At 37.2% G+C, this 17934-nt stretch overlaps 1 protein-coding gene across 1 annotated transcript in view; it reads left to right on the top strand.

The window, feature by feature from the left end:
- The window catches only part of LOC125280523 (transmembrane protein 132C), a 63386-nt gene that overhangs the window by 17073 nt on the left and 28379 nt on the right, over positions 1–17934 (top strand). The window contains 4 exon segments of the mRNA XM_048211097.1: positions 1–87; positions 89–114; positions 13080–13217; positions 17724–17913. Of these exon segments, the coding sequence (XP_048067054.1) occupies positions 1–87; positions 89–114; positions 13080–13217; positions 17724–17913 (441 nt within the window).

Here is a 17934-nt window from a genome sequence, read left to right as displayed (position 1 = left end):
CTGAGAGAGTCTGTGGTCATCCAGACCTCCTCTAAACCCCTTAAGAAGACTGATATTGCTTCCTTTTATGTCTACGTGAGGAGCTCAGTCCAACCTGGACACCTTCTCCTTAAGGTAAGTTCTGAAAAAAGACATTTATGCATTTAGTAACTTTTCCTGGGAATCAAACCCAACAACTTTGCCATTGCTGATGCCATGCTCTTTAAACTACTAAACAGAAATGCCTTACCACAGTACCTAATGCATTATGAAAAATATACCAATACATTTGGAAGAAGATTTTAATGGATTATGCCTTTTTCCTGAAAATACCAGTAATTTTAGCATTCTTTCTGGAAGTAGTGCAGATTATCATGGCAGAGAGGAGAAATACATGTAATGATGATAACACATAATGATATTTTGAGCTGTTATTCTGACTGCAGAACTCTGGGGTCAAGTCTGGGAACTTAGTCTGGAAAGCTCATTGTGCAGATTTGATCATCTAGCTATATGGCTGAAAAAAGACATGCACGTTTAATCTCTCAGATTATATGCTGTGCCACAAACACATTCTTTTTGCTTCTCTCGCTCTCTGAATGCTTTGGCTGCTCATTCGTTGTCATGCTGTTCTTTAAAAAGCATGTCTAAATAAAGAGTCTGTGCTTGGTTAGAGAAGGTGAGCATCATTTAGGAGCCAGGAAGGGTTTAGCCATAACCTTTATTCAAGGAGAAATGACTAGTTTAAAATAAATATGCATATGCAGTATATAGAATATATTTTTTATTGTGCTTTATAGTATTTTTAGAATATTTTCAACAAAATGTTTGATTTAATGATTCTAAACATAAATAAACACTACAATGTGAAGTAGGTATAAGCACCAATTAAAAAAAGTAGCTCCACCCATTACCCATTTTTTGCAGGCATGTTCTGTCTGACAGAGTTTAGACCAGAAACCCCTATGCCATTCTATAAAAAAATAAAATAAAACAAAGGTTCAAAACATTATGTGGTAACAAAGCTTTGTTGAAAATCACATGCCTTTGGTGAGTTTGAAGATTTGTAAATGTTTTGAAGCTTCATGAATCTGTTTACCAGCCATGTCTTGCTTTCCCTATGTTAACATTTCTCAAATGTTCTTTTGGGTGTGAAAGTAAAATTTGGTGGTTGATTTAACACTTTTTTGTAAGCACCTTTTGACAACCTGAACTAAATTTGCCATCTAGTAAAAACAAAATAATCTGATATTTTCTAGAAACATATTGCTCTGATTACCTTGACTTCAATTTGTCAGACAAATATTTTTCAAATATTAGTGTCTTAAAACAATAGTATTATAGTATTTTTAAGACTTTGTCTTTTTAATGAAGCCTTTAAACAATTTATTATATATTATATCTTTGATATTCTGACTTTTTGCCCTTATTTTAAAGTTTTATTTTAATTCAAAAATTCTAAAATGTGTTCCTTATAGACAAGGATGGGCAGTATTTATGATACATGTATTTCAAATATGTATTTCAAATACAAAATTCAAAATAGTATTTTGTAATTTGTATTTGATTGGGTTGATGAAAATGGCTTTGTATTTTGTATCAAAATACTTTAGTGTTTTGTATTTTTATAGTTTTAAAATACTGTAAAATACTTTGTAAGAAGTCTACATGATGACATCATAAAAATGTGGCCTCTGATTGGTGCTTACTCAGTAGTTTGCCCAGACTTGTTTGAGTTCAGAACAGATGTTAAGTTTTGGTGTTCCTTTTAATAACGTAGGCTACTATAGGCTATATAGTTTACCAATTTACATAATGTTCTTGACAACTATTAATACCGAAGCAGCAGCCCCCTATATTTATTATTAACAATTAATTGATTAATTAGTTAGATACTAGTTGCTATGAATACAGGATCCATCAGTTGTCTTCTTATGAATGACTTGTTTGTCATTGTTTGTCATTGAGTCAGTGTTGCTGATGCAAAGTAGGCCCTTCATTACCAGACACCAAGTAACTAAATTAAGATACAATTATAAGTAATTGGCAAACTGTTAAAAATTAAACTGTTGGTTACTTTAAAACTAACCTTCATCTGGGAGATTGAGGTCGCTTATTCAGTCGCTTATCCTTAATTTTGTGGAATCATGGGATGTGTTGTTTTCATGTCTACCACCAGTGGAAAAGAATCAGGATGGGACTCGGGCAGAAATCATGTTCATAGATGAGATTATTAACGTTACTGTAGTATGAAGCAGAGCAAAGTGAGTGATGTTAGAGCTGAACGAGACTGCTGGAGAGATTGCTAATGAGAGACGAGCACGACATGTCTTGAGAGCAGCGGAACTTTTATTATGCCTCGTCGCCGCTTCTGCTTTTTTTGGTCTAGTGTATGTGGGGTAATGCGGCGCTGTTTATCATATTAGATACATTTGTGTTTTAAAAGATGTTATAGTGCTACTCTGCATTCGCTTGGCAGCTGCTATTAGACACTTGTTGCACACTACAGTAAGCTAGATCGATATTAGGCATGGTAAAAAATGGTACTCGCGGTAAATAAAGAAAACAAAATTAAAAACAAAAAGGTATATTACATGATTAGTTTTCAGTCGATGAATGAATCCAAATAGTTCCTCATCTGTCTAATAAAACAAGTTTTTTTTGACAGATGAGAGATATAATGCATCTTTGGTGTTTCCATGGTTTCTACAAGAAAACGGAAATTGAGGGTATGATGTCATTGATAGGCGATGGAAGGACACAGCCCGTGTCCTGGTTAAAATTGCTTATTTCTCTGGATTTAAACATACTTGGAAACATTTGGGATAATGTAAGTACAACATGTAAGTCAACAAAATATATAACACTGTTCTAGTGGTTTTTGGATATTTTAATCTAAAAATCCTACATATTGTGCCTTTTAACTGGTTGCCATATGTCCGATTTATTGCATGACTCAGGCAGAGAAAAGCTGTTGCTATCAAACATTGTTTACTTAATCAACTGAGTCAGTGTAATGGTAAAGGGATAGATCAAATAGGCCAATTGATGGAAGGTTTGTGAAGAAATTTCATGCTCCCTTGTAAAAGTATTTTTTAGTATTTTTAAAATACAAAAATACAGTAGTTTATTTTGATACATGGTGTGGATGCTGTATTTTGTAGTTTATTTTGATACACTTAAAATTAAGGTATTTGGTATTTTATTTTAAAACACATTTTGATGTATTTTTGCCCAACCCTGCTTATAGAAAAGTACACAAAAATGAATGTCACTTATCATTGATGATCACTGATGCCTAAACATCAATTCATTCTCTTCAAAGAATATAACTGAGATGTGGATGATCCTTGTGATGCAGTGGATTTCAGCACTGAGGAAAATAGAAAAATCTCAGAAAATTAAATTAAGAAGCTTATAAGACTGAGGAGATTTGAGATGCCAGTTGTAGACATAGCTTGTGTGTCCATCATGATGGAGAAAAACACCCATTTCCTATGCTTTCTGAAAGCATGGTCTACATGTAAAGCTGCTCTGATTTTTATGAGTATATATGTTGACTTTTGTCATGTGTGGACCATTTTATATTCACATGCCAGGTTGTTTCTGTGTTATTGGGGTCTTAAGAGGACAGCTGGACCTGTTGTCCTTGCCTACTCCTCCCCCTAATCCCCTTCATTCTTAACATCCATCTCTGCTGTCTCAGGCTTCCCTGGTGAAGTTCGTTCCTCTCTGAAGCACGTTTCTTCATCTACCCCTGTGTGTTAAGCTTTTGCCGCTGATATACCATCTCTCTCTTTCTCTAAGGCCTGTTGCTCTTGCCACTTAATCACTGTCCACCTTAAATCTCCATCAGTCCACGGCCAGCTCTCTTCTATACAGCTCACATCAGTTCACTGTGAGGACTGTCCCAAGAGACTTCTCTTCTCTTCTCTTCTCTTCTCTTCTCTTCTCTTCTCTTCTCTTCTCTTCTCTTCTCTTCTCTTCTCTTCTCTTCTCTTCTCTTCTCTTCTCTTCTCTAATTTAATATGTGATCTCAAAAACATTTAAAGGTGCCATAGAATTGAAAATTGAATTTATCTTGGCATAGTTGAATAACAAGAGTTCAGTACATGGAAATGACATTATAGTGAAATCTCAAACACCATTGTTTCCTCCTTCTTATGTAAATATGATTTGTGCAAAAGACCTCCGAAGAACAGGCCAAATCTCAACATAACACTGACTGTGACGCAACAGTCAGGGATCATTAATATGTACGCCCCCAACTTTTGCATATGCCAGCTCCATGTTCATGGCATTAGACAAGGGCAGGACGTATTAACATATGGATCTGTGCACAGCTGAATCATGTGACTAGGTAAGCAAGCAAGAACAACAGCGAAAAAGGTGCAATAATAGCAGATGGAGCAATAATAACTGACATGATTCCATGATAACATGATATTTTTAGTGATATTTGTAAATTGTCTTTCTAAATGTTTCTGTTAGCATGTTGTTAATGTACTGTTAAATGTGGTTAAAGCTTACCATTGTTTCTTACTGTATTCATGGAGACAAGAGCTGTCATTATTTTCATTATTAAACACTTGCAGTCTGTATAATTCATAAACACAACTTCAATTCTTTATAAATCTCTCCAACAGTGTGTAATGTTAGCTTTAGCCCGTTAGCCACGGAGCATAGCTTCAAACTCATTCAGAATCAAATGTAAACATTCCAAATAAATACCATACTTACATAATCGGGTATGCTGCATGACGAACACTTTTGTAAAGATCCATTTTGAGGGTTATATTAGCTGTGTGAACTTTGTTTATGCAATGTATTGTAGAGTCACGAGCTTGGGGTGGGAAGCGCGAGGATTTAAAGGGGAAGCATGCTGAATCGGCGCATATTTAATGATGCCCCAAAATAGGCAGTTAAAAAATGAATTAAAAAAATATCTATGGGGTATTTTGAGCTGAAACTTCACAGAAACATTCAGGGGACACCTTAGACTTATATTGCATCTTGTGAAAAAGCATTCTATGGCACCTTTAAACTGCACGCAAACATAATTACACTTCTGAATGAAATACATTAATCAATTTGAAAATGGTTCCAGATGGCCAATAGATACTTTTCATTAACTTGATACTATAATGAACAATTGCTCAGTTGCCCTTGAAGCATTGAGCTGTTAACAGATGTGAGCTTTAGTGAGGTTTGATATGCCATGCTGTGATATCACTTTGGTGGCTTCAAATGGTGATGAAACTATAGCAGAAATGGGAAATATACCATTCGTATTGGGCTTAATGAATTTGTTTTAATGTTGTTGTTAAAGACATGACCACTGGTGGACTGTTGTTTAATGTTGTTGTTAAAGACTGGACCACTGACTGGTGCAATAGCAGTAGAGCAATTGTTAGGGCATTATAGAGGATTGTTATTGAAAGGACACATAAAACATAAACATTATGCATGCATACAGATTGTGTTATAGTGTGGTTTATTACTGTTATTAGTGGTGTATTTATTTTAAAGTATACATGTATATGCTTTGTTGCTTTCTACTCAAAAATCTGCCTAATATGCGGTTGGTCCTCCGCATGCTGCCAAAACAGCACTGACCCGTATAGTCATGGACTCTACAAGTCCCCTGTAAGGTGTATCTGGTACCAAGACTTTAGCAGCAGCTCCTTCAAGTCCTGAACGTTGTGAGGTGAAGCCACTGTGGATTGAACTTGTAGGTCCAGCACATCCCACAGATGCTCAACTGGATTGAGATCTGGGGAATTTGGAAGCCAAGGGCAACACCTTGAACTCTTCATCATGTTCCTCAAATCCATCCTTGAACAATGTGTGCTGTGTGCATTATCCTGCTGAAAGAGGCCACTTCCTCCAGAGGAACACCATTGTCATGAAGGGGTGTATCTGGTCTGCAACAATGTTTAGGTAGGTGGCATGTGTCAAAGTTCTGTCCACATGAATGGCCAGGACACCAGGGTTTCCAAGCAGAACATTCCCCAGAACATCACACTCCCTCCACCGGCTAATGTTTTCAACACAGTTCGTCCTGGCTAGGGGTGTAAGAAAATATCAATACACGTGAATATCGCGATATTATGTTTGGCGATACTGTATCGATTCTCAAAAACACTGTATCGATATTTACATACCAAGATTTGTGGCTTTGTGTTCGGTTTAAACCACAGACTGTATAAAATCCCAACCGCTAGATGGCAGTGTTATCTCAGAGCGTAAACTGACGCGGAGCTGGAGAAGCGCGAGGTGAAGGTGCGTCAAAGACTATAGAATAACACAAGACATGTCACTCGTATTGTTTTGAATGGGAGAAAGTGTAACGCGCAATATGGCGGAATAAGTCCCGCCTTCTAAAGCCAAAACCCATCGCCGACTGGTAAAGTCATCGCGTCACTTCAGCGGCCGTTAGAATCACCGGTTTCTATAGAAACAGTCAGACGCACGCCTCCGAAGAGATGCGCATTTAGGTCTGCGCATGTGCATTAGCTTGATCCAGCCTGAAAAAATACATTTTTTTTGTCATGATTCGAGCGTTTAGAAACTAAATTTATGAGCCGGTTGTTGTTAGATTTCATTGGTGATTTCAAATATGAAATTTAATCGTAAGGTTGGCGAATAGTTTTGGAGAATCTGATGTTTCCCCATTCAAAGAGATAGGAGCTGCATGATGCCCAGGATGCCCGAGAGGCGTTTCAAAGATGGCCGCCGAGTGAAATGACTTGTCTTAAAGGGACTTTGGGTGCGTGCATCGCTAGTGTTAGCATTAGCAAACCCAGCTCACAAGACAATAGAATTATTCCGCTCCCACGGTATACAGAGCTGAAGTGTGGACTCATTTTGGCTTCAGCTATAAAGAAGCCACTAAGGAAATTGACAAGAGTCATTTTGTTTGCAAAATAGGCCATGTTAAAATCCAGTACTCGGGAAAACGCATTGAATCTGAGAGCTTCGCTTAACATCCCGACTCCATCTGCACTGCTGAGAAACATTTTGATAGAATATGTGATATCTGCACACTTTCTTCTCAGTAACAAAATAAACACAACAAAATTGACAGCGGTGGCAGCAGAAAGAAAGCATCTATCATAGCGATGTGGATATGGTCTGCAGTTCAGTACTTTAAATAGCACTTTATACGATAGACTGCTTTAAAGCAAACAGCCTTACAGTATTAAATATAAAACAAACAATCATTCAGTCATGGAATGAACTTGCACTTTCTGTTGTTAAATAGTTTAGAAATTAAAAACTGCTATACTGTGAACCTTTAAAACATGCACCTAAATAATCCTGCAGTTACTTTACTACTTACCCCTTTAATTAGATTGCACAAAATAGTGGATTAGTGGATAAAAATGCAAATGATACTGTATTGATTAAATGAAATAAAGTTGCTTGTCAGGTTTTATGCATATGGTTGTGTGTTCTTATGACTTTTTTAAAATCAGATCTTTCAAAAAAAAAAAAAAAAACTGCAATATATCGTCTTTCTTACAATATCACAGTATATCACAATATATCGTATCGTAACCCCTGAATCGAGATACGTATTGTATTGCCAGATTCTTGGCAATATACAGCCCTAGTCCTGGCACCATCACTTTCCCAGGTAAAATGGTCTAAAAGAAAACTTTCTTCCACTGCTCCAAGGTCCAGTTCATATACTCTCATACCCAATCTAGACATTTTTGATGGTGGACAGGGGTCATACACAGCCCCATACTCAGCAGAGTGTGATTCACTGTGTTGTCACACATTCCTCCCAAAACCATCATTAAAATTTTGTGTGACTTGTACTGCAGTAGACCTTCTGTTGGCTCGGACCAGACAGATGTATTGATGAATGTTGGTTGCCCAACACTCTGTTGCAGGTTTGTGTTTTGTCCCTCCTCAGACTAATGTTGGTAAATTCTCTCCACTACTGACTGTGAGCAACCCACAAGCCTTGCCATTACAGATATACTCTGACACAGTCGCCTTGCCATAACAGTCTGGCCCTTGTCAAAGTCGCTCAGATCTTTATTCCTGCCCCTTTCTCCTGTATCAAATACACTGATTGTTAGTTTACCATCTTATCTACCCAAACATTAGTATATGGCCTTGTTAGGAGATTATCAATGATAGTCGCTTCAATTCTTACTGAATGTTCGGTTCATCAGTGAATTTTAAATGTACAACTTGCAACTTCATTACAGAATGTGTAATTACAAATATTTAAATACATAACATGCGAGTTTCAAAATAAATGGCATTAAAGTATAATTTAGTTGCCATAAATGCTTGTCAGTATATTCAGTAGTTCATTTTAACCACTAAATCACACAGGGATCAATCAACGCTTCACCCAATCAAGCCTTGTAAAAAATATCTCCTGCTCATCTGAATTTCATCACATATAAATCTGTCAGAAGGCCCGTTAGGAATCACCATGATAAATTTAACCTGTAGTCACACTCATGTTTTATAACAGAAAGTGACGTGTCACAGTGGTCATAAATTAGGAGGTTGTGAGGCAGGAAATATAAACTGTTGCTAAGTGACTGTTTTGCTTAAAGACCCCTTGTGGTGAAAATCAAGTTTTAATGTTGTTTATATGTCTATGTAGTGTTTATGCTTTAAGACAAACCATGTGCAAATTCATAAGTCAGCACCATTGCTGAGTATTTTATGTTTAAATCTGCAGTAAACCAAAAACCTGTGGTTTAAAATCGTGGGTGTTTGTGATGTCACAGACTACCTTGTAACCAATCACAATAACGTGCCAGCGGGCTTTAGCATATCATTAACTATGACCGCTCTGAAGCAGGAAAGTCTCGAGAGAAGCCAGGTTATCCCAGTAAATTTTCTGTTGATATGAAAAATTGTGTAGATTTATCAATATAGAGTCTATTACGATGTTATGATGAACTATATGCCTTTCTCCATGTTCTGAGTTGTTCAAAGCATTTGTAAGGATACTGATTGTTAGAAGGCAGCTTGTCAGGATACTGTTAGAAGCTGTCTGACTCTGAGATGAAGAACAGGAACGGTGTGTGTAACATTAGCAACACATTATTAGCTGTTTGATAACATAGTCAAGCAAATGGTTAATTATATTAATTCATATTAGCTAATTAATGACAGAACCGTTGCAAGGGCTGTGCCAAGTGTATGAGCGCATATGGGGCTTGCGCTAAGTAAAGTGTCAGCTGACTTGAAGTGGGCTAAAGCCAATAAAGTTCATGTTTTTGTCCTTCGAAATATTTTAATACTATAAAACATAGCTAAAACAATATGCGACCGTGATTCATGTGCATATTCAGTCAGTGTGTCCTCGCACATCAAGTTTTGAGAGAGCTATTCAGTCCATTATAAATTTTAGCCTACCTGATAAGTTCAAGTAAATACGATGGAAGTCTGCGCTTATTCAAGGATTTGTATCATGTACGGAGAAGGCACGGGTGCCTGCAGGATTTCATCTGAATGTTTTTTTAAATCTGAAATTGTCAAACATCCATTTCCAGAGGAAAACGGCTGAGCGAGTGGAGGCGGGGCTAATTCGCATATTCATAGATCTGTGTATATTAAATGCGTCAAGGGTGTACAACCTATTTTAAGCCATGAAGAAATTTTTTTCACTTTATTATTATTATTTTTTTTAATATGTCATTTTATGATCAATGATGAGTTTTAAGGGGGAAAAACATACTACGGGGGACTTTAAATGAGTAAATTTTCATAATCATCATGGGTTTCTCATCTGATTGTCTCACTAAATGCAATGGTAGGGCTTTTAAATTCAGGAAGAGTTTGTTAGAAAATGCAGAAAAGGAACCAGTTTGGGTTCAAACCTGGATTCCTTTGAATTGAGAAGTTCTGAGCATGTGCACAATCAATCAAGAACATTTTCAGGCATAAATATTTCTTACAGTCATGAAACCTGATCTTTTTTTAGTAGACCTTTTGAATCTTTGATTCACACTATCATTCCCACATTGACTAGTCACGAGTCAATATTCAAACCCTAAAGCATATTTTAACACTGTTATAGAAAGCCACTCTCTCAATTATGATGCAGAAAGATCAAACCATTATTTCCAAGCAGGCAAGAGGTAAGCAAAATCAGCATTTTCTCTGAAATGCAAATACAAATGGACCACGAATGGCACCATTATCTGATAATAAGCCAATCCCATTTTGTTTATCCCATTGTTCCTCACATTTGGCAGTTGGTGAGTGTTAATTTTTGGCCCTGGGTGTTTTCCTAACCACTTGGTCATTTAATATTCTCAATATGGTGCTTTGGCATTTTCTGTACCTGTTTGAGTATGTGCATGACATTTCAAAGCCTACATTCATTATGTGAAATGTCAGTGATGTTTGACGGATAATTGAAAAAGGGCTCACAAATTCGTGATATCAGATGTCGAGCTCGCTCTTATACCTTCTACTGTAATACTGTGAGGTTGTCAACAGTGACAGAGAGAAGATGATTTGGGATGGATGTTTCACAAGTTGTTTGGTCTCCATGGGTCAAGTAGATTGATTTGGTTAGCAGTGTTAAATGTCTTGGACAGACGTTTCCCAGGATTGTCAATGTCAGAGAAGGGTAAGTGTGGACTTAACGTACTGGGAAGGGACATCTTTCATCATTTTTTTTTTTTTTTTTTTTGCAGCCTTTAAAAAAATAATAAAAAAATTAATGATAACATAGGCAAAGTTTCACTTTTAGGGGTAGGGTCACACAATCTGCATCTTACATGGAATTGATATCATGAAATTGTGTGTTTACAAATACATTTTAATGCACAAACACAAATATAATGAAAGCATAGTGTTTCAAAATAGGAATTAGAGAAAGCAGTTTATAGCTACACCATTCTAATTGCAAATAACATTATGAAATACACTGCATTCAAAATTTGCTTGGCTCACTTGATGCTTCTGGTACTGAAAGTGAAAATGCACATTCAGAAACTTGCAGCAGAAAGATGACAAAAGACAAAAAGTTTTAACATTTTCAAGAAAAGGAGGGCCGATTGTGATCTTATGTCTGAACAGTCCCAGAATCATCTCTGTCAATGCCAAGATTAGTGCTCCCATGAGCCCTTCATTCAAGACAGTGATTACATAGAGCACAGATGGCCCCCCACACACACACACACACACACGTTAAACACGTTAAACACAAAAGGATCACATCTTTTGAAACATGATCTTAACCCTGTATTACATGCACAAAACACACAAATCTTACTGTTTTCATTAAAAAATCAACATAATGCAATCTTCCCTGTGCTTATATGTTTGCAAACATGATTATGTGTGTATGTTCAACTGTCCTTTAACAAATCTGGCCCGATTATCAAGCAGTCAAGCAGCTAGGGTCTTACAATACAGCCCCTGTGAGACTGATGGCATGCCCTATGTCTTTTTATAACCCTAATATTTATGACAGACACTCATGGAGAAAAAAGACCCTTCAGCAACAATGAAAACACAAATATGGCGAAAAAAGACCCTTCAGCAACAATGAAAACACAAATATAGCTTTGAGATTACAAAAGATTTAGAGGGTCCTGGAATCTGTAAGGTGCATATTTTTAACAATCCTTTATCATTATGCTCATATTGATATCCTGTATGCCACTTTGTTTGGCTATATTGGTTCTTGGGAAGCTTTTATATTCTGTTCCAAGAGCTCTAATGGTCCCTTGGGCTAAACAGGGTTTTGACACTATTGAGCTGCTGAACTTCCTCTCTCCTGTGGGTACATAATGTTGCAGTTGAATGTTCAATTATATTGATATATTATTCTGATAATAGTGTGATATAGGGTCAGTGTGACAGTTTGTAAAAGGAGGAACAGGAACTCTAGTTGTAGTCATTTGACTCACAGGAACTTAAGAGAGCAGCTTCAGGTGACCAGTGGAGCATCTGCACCATGCAATATATGTGTCTCATTACAGTTCTTTGTTTCTTTGACAGAGCTTTTAAACAATGAATGTTTCAAATGAAGGTTGTTAGGGTTTTGTGTGCGTGTGTGTGTGACTGTGTGTAGGTCGGGGTTGTCATGACCGTTTAGGCTTGGCTAACTGGGTCTGATGTGGATGTCATTGATTTCCTGTCCTCTGTAAGAGAACGGAGACTACCATACTTTTCTTCACCCCTGTATTGGAAACCACACTGTCAGCCTCAGCTTTACACTCCTTGAACAGAGCATCATTGGCCTTATCTTCCCCTGCGATACACGTGCATCCACACATGCAAACCTGCTATGTATAGAAACATGAGCATTACTTCCAATGCGCATGGAACCAGTAATAAATGAAAAAAGAAAAGTATAATAGAGTTATCTACAAAACAGTGATAAACATTTTAAAACATACATAAGGATAAGCAAATCTGCATTTAAAATCTCTGGTACTTTAAAAGGGATAAATGTAAAGACTTACCTTTTCCAAGATGATTTTACCATGCAAACTGTCTGACAGGTGTTTCTGTACCTCAAACAACAGATCATGGTTCTAGCAACACTAAAGTCAAGGGTTTGATTTCTTGGGAATGTACACTGATGAGCCAAAACATTATGACCAGTGGTCATACCTTTCATGTGGACGTAAATTTGACACATGCCAAGTACCTAAACGTCGCAGACCAGATACACCCCTTCATGACAATGGTGTTCCCTGGTGGAAGTGGCCTCTTTCAGCAGGATAATGCACCCAGTCACACTGTACACATTGTTCAGGAATGGTTTGAGGAACATGATAGGCAAGAAGATAGGTAAATCATTTGTAAATTGATTTGTGGGCATACGTCTAATTGCAAAAAAAGGACATTGATTAATTACACCAGTGGAAACCTATATAAGTTAAACAATAAAGGACCCAGAATCAAGCCTTGGGGGACACCACATTATCACAGTATACCAGTATATTGTTTGAATTTATTTGTCATAACAGTCTATGAGATGAGCTGAATGTCCTGTTGTGTTACTAGTTTAACTAGTATTATTCTGCTTACTAATAAAGACTCTGCAATCTATTCATAATTAATGCTTTTGCATTTTTCTTTTTTACACTTAACAGAGCCATGGTAAAAAAGGGTGTGTCCTTCCGTACAGCCACACCAACCAACACGCTACTATGGGACATTACCCTAGACACAGGTCCAGATGGAAGTGTTGGAGTGATCTGTCAGAGAAAGACAACTGCAAATGTGAAAAGGTGAGTGTGTCTGTTAAGGAAAATTTAATTAATTACTTTTTAATCAGATGATTAGATGGTTTTTAACCAACTCTCACCGGTGCCTCTGATTAGACATTGCCAGGCTGGAAATATTGTCCATGGAAACATTAAGTCTACATGCTAAATCAGATCGGTCAAAGTGGATTTCTGTTATTATGCAGCCATATCACCCTGTAGCCCAAGACTGGTTGCCCACTGAAGCTAAGCAGGGCTGAGCCTGGTTAGTACCTGGATGGGAGACCTCCTGGGAAAACTAGGTTGCTGCTGGAAGAGGTGTTAGTGAGGCCAGCAGGGGGTGCTCACCCTGTGGTCTGTGTGGGTCCTAACACCCCAGTATAGTGATGGGGACACTATACTGACAAAAAAAAAGCACCGTCCTTCGGATGAGACGTTAAACCGAGGTCCTGACTCTCTGTGGTCATTAAAAAAATCCCAGGATGTCCTTCGAAAAGAGTAGGGGTGTAACCCCGACATCCTGGCCAAACTTGCCCATTGCCCTCTGTCCAGCATGGCCTCCTAATCATCCCTATACACTGATTGGCTTCATCACTCTGTCTCCTCTCTACCAATAAGCTGGTGTGTGGTGGGCGTACTGGCGCAATATGGCTGCCGTCGCATCATCCAGGTGGATGCTGCACATTGGTGGTGGTTGAGGAGATTCCCCCTTCAATATGTAAAGCGCTTTGAGTGCCCAGAAAAGCGCTATATAAATGTAAGGAATTATTATTAGGAATTATTATTATTCCCATAATTGGTTCATTAGTCCTTATCTGTTTAATAAAAGAGCTTTCTCTGCTTGTATGCTTTCAATTTCAAGTGAATTAACCACAGAAAAACCTGAGAATGGCTATCAGACCTCACTACACACATACGCATGTATGATTTACTATGCATGCATTAGATGGGAGCACAAAGGTCAGGGTTGTACCGCGGTGTGTGTCAGAATCCTATTAGTGAAAGCCTGACCTGAAGTCTCCTCACTATTTATGGTTGACGGCAGGAACGATTTTAGGATTTCAGCCTTTGATTTGAGCATTAGATGATGTGGCATTTAATGCCTTTAGTCGGTAACACTTTGGTTCACTGTTTTTTTCTAAGCTTGATTGTGTTTATGGGGCGCAGTTTAACATGTCTTAATGCTTAGTTTTTAAAAAAAAACGCCATATTTTTCATATATTTTACCTTTATTCTACACCACTGTTTAAATTGTCATTCGAACTGCAGGTTGACTTCCTGCTTCTGTGATACCACTCCTTCTGAAATTCGCAATGTGCTCAGATTGGTTTGCTGGACCTGTGTATTGTGATTCCCTGAAACGTCCAGAAACACCACGCCCCTTACCATTAGTTGTTGCATGTGCTTCTGTGGAAATGGCGTCTATATTGCTGTATCAAATTGAGCCCGAATCAGACCCAGATAGCAGTAATGATGAAGAGGGTCAAGCAGAACCTCTGCAAGCACGTTTTTTTAAAGGACGTTTATAAATGTTAAGTATTTCCGTTTGTACTTGTGTCAAAAGTGTTTAGATATGCTGTCACTTATAAATGTTACTGCTGTTTAAATTAGCTTTTAATATATGGTTTTATCCTGATTAAGGCTTTACTGTAGCCAAATACATGACTGAGTAGTAGCATTTTTGTAAAGGTATCGTTTAATTTATAGCATGAACAACTGTTTGTCTATGAACATAGAAGTTTGTTGGCGTTTGCTGGAGAAGTATGCAATAGAATTGAGCTAACTGGCCAGCGAAGCCAAACCACTTTGGTCTTTGTTTACGTCCTTGATGCAACCAAAAAATAGCAACAGAACTATACATTTAAAAGACATGTACAAACAATAAAACGTACTTACAGTTTGGGACCCATAAACAGCAGCTTCTGCTTTTAAAGTGGGAACTGCTTCATCTTTCAGTAATAGCCTTTGTGCAAATCCAGCATTGAACTCGTGTAGATTCTGGAAGCTGTCTTCAGCGCCGCATCCAGTGTAGACAATATCACTGATTAAAATATGTTCTACTATCTTTGATCGCGTGCATCCCGTGTAGACAACTCTCCATGGCAGTGTTTATGTGAATTTCAGGGTTTATGATGTCACCAACCCATGAAGAAGCTCGTTGTAGTCCAAACCAGTCGTTTTTGTAGGCATTAAACTGCCATAACTTTAAAAGACAATATCTCTGTTTGCATCTGCAAAGTTACAGCTTTTAGAGCTGTAACTTTGCAAATACAGTTTATGCTCAAGCAGCAACATTACACACTAAAGTTAAAAAAGTGAAATTGCAATGAACCACCCCTTTAAGTAATTTATAAGTTATTAGTTAATGATGAACTAAGCATTACAAAACATAACTATATGTTCATAAACATTTTGTAAAACTGTTGTACCATTATCTCAATAAACAATGGTAAATCATGAACAAACAATGAACAAACCATTAGTGAATAAACATTTATAAACGATTAACAGTCAAGGGCTTCCTGTGGGTTATGTTAAGTACTTTCACTCATCAATACAGACTTGGGTTCTCTGTGGAGTGTGTGGGATCTAGTGATGATGTGAACTGGTTTTACCTTCCAATGAAGCTCATGTGCAATGTTGTGATGTTGATGTTGGGAACTCAGTGGACAAAAAGAAAAGTACACCTGGATGCAACATAATCCTTAAAGGGACAGTGCACCTAAAACTAAAAAATTGCTTTTTTACTCACCCTTATGTCGTTCCAAACCTGTATGGCCTGTATGATACAAAACCAGATATTTTAAAGAATGCTTTTAACACAGCTCAGTAAAAGCCTTTATTATCTACTTCTTTTAGAGAGAATGTAATTTATCCTAATTTTGTATTTTCTTCCCCTAAGGATTGGGATCAAATTCACATCTTAGAACGAATCTTATCTTAGAACTAATCCATAATATGCTCAAGCGACCCTACAGCAATCACCTAATGTTAGAACAATACAGAGATTTTTATATCCCTTACAGGGATTGTATTCCAATAAGCAAGAGATTTCTTGTTACGTGTGCCCTGGGTCTGTGTTAATCAACTTGGTTATATGGAAGTGTTATATGGAAGGCAAAGAAGTGTATCTGTCAGTAATCTGTTTTTATTATTATTATTATTATTTTAGATAAAGTATGTGATGCCTAACAAAAACATCTTATGGTAGGCATCCATATTCAAGCCCAACGGATTATTATTACAATATCCTGTCTTAAAAAGTGATTTAAACATATTGAAGTAATAAGTATGAAGAATTTGGTTGTTAAGTCTGACGTCACGCGGCAGCGCTTCCGGGTCCTAACGCTCTATTTCATACTATAAGAAAACAACAAATGGTGCTAATATACACACACAATGTGGTGTAATACTACAAAAAAATTATAATCATAACCTTTATCTCCATACCAAAATTCCAGATGGCCAGACAATGATTCATCTTTTATAAATCGTTAAAACATTAATGTCTGTGATGCTGTGAGCACGGAGACTGTTGTGTAGACTGTAAGTATTTAAAATGTTTAACTTTTTTAAATGATTGATGTTTAATATGAATAAATAGCGCTCATAAACGGCCATCGATGGCATTCTCTAGAGAAACGAGTCGAGGCTTGGACCCAGAAATGGCGTTCCTTACGTCACGACTTAACAAGCGGATAGTATCAGATGATACTTATGTTTCTATGATATTAAGACATTTTTAAATATTTGTGGAATGACATTTGGAGTCATTCACTAATTGATATCCAATGTACATGTTGTTTGTTTTACTCTGTTTCATGTGTGATAAATTATGGTCCTGTGAAATAAATGTAGGTCCCACTTGCCACTGGATTATTATATCAGGGATTTCTTCAAAAGTCATTTCTATGTCAATCCTGGTTTTTGAAATAATTGCCTTCTTGGTTGTACAAACAGATCCATGCATGCATCTATAAACATATGCTGTTCACTCAAAATAGCCATCTAAACTCTTTGGTTCATCCCCAGAGCTTGAAAGCTGTGCATTTTAAAGCTAAGATTTGAGACAGATGCATCAGATTAGGGGTGATCCCATGTTCTATTGAAAGCATTATGCAGGGCATTGATGGGATTGCACTACTAAGAGGTTAAAATGATATGGCTTGCTGATTGCTGAAAGGTTGGTACCACAAGCCATGTATCTTTTAAATTCAACATGAAATCAAATTGACCCCATTTACTTTTCACCATCTAATCAATTCCCAATGAACAAATTCACATGCTGCCCTATATTTTTTATGTTGAATATCCTGTTTCACTCGTAAATGTCACATTATTCAATGAAATGGGTTGTTAGTGGCAATGACGATATAATCAATGTACAATTATTGACTTAAAGTCAATAGTTGCACTCAGTTTTTTAGAATCAAACAGAGCAACTTGCAAATGCAGTTCATTTGACAATTTCATCACAAAAGATTAAGAGGTATTATGGCTTGAGGTGTTTAATGGCATTTTTTCTTTCAGATTAAGCAAACTCCAAGCAGTTCTTCAGATGGATTTTGAAGTGGAAGATGTCAGCAGCCAATCAGAGATTCAGGTGATTAAGTGGGAGTTGACTCTTCCTGATGAAGTCAAAATGATGGGGGCATCTGAAGGCACCATGAGGATCTACACCACTCAGAGGGACTTTGTAGGCCTGGCTCCTCTAGTTATGGTTGGTAATTCATTAAAGTCT

This window comes from Megalobrama amblycephala, linkage group LG12 (genome assembly GCF_018812025.1).
Source record: "Megalobrama amblycephala isolate DHTTF-2021 linkage group LG12, ASM1881202v1, whole genome shotgun sequence".
NCBI lineage: Eukaryota > Metazoa > Chordata > Actinopteri > Cypriniformes > Xenocyprididae > Megalobrama > Megalobrama amblycephala.
Note: the sequence above shows the minus strand (reverse complement) of the source record. Positions and strands in the feature narration are given on the sequence as shown.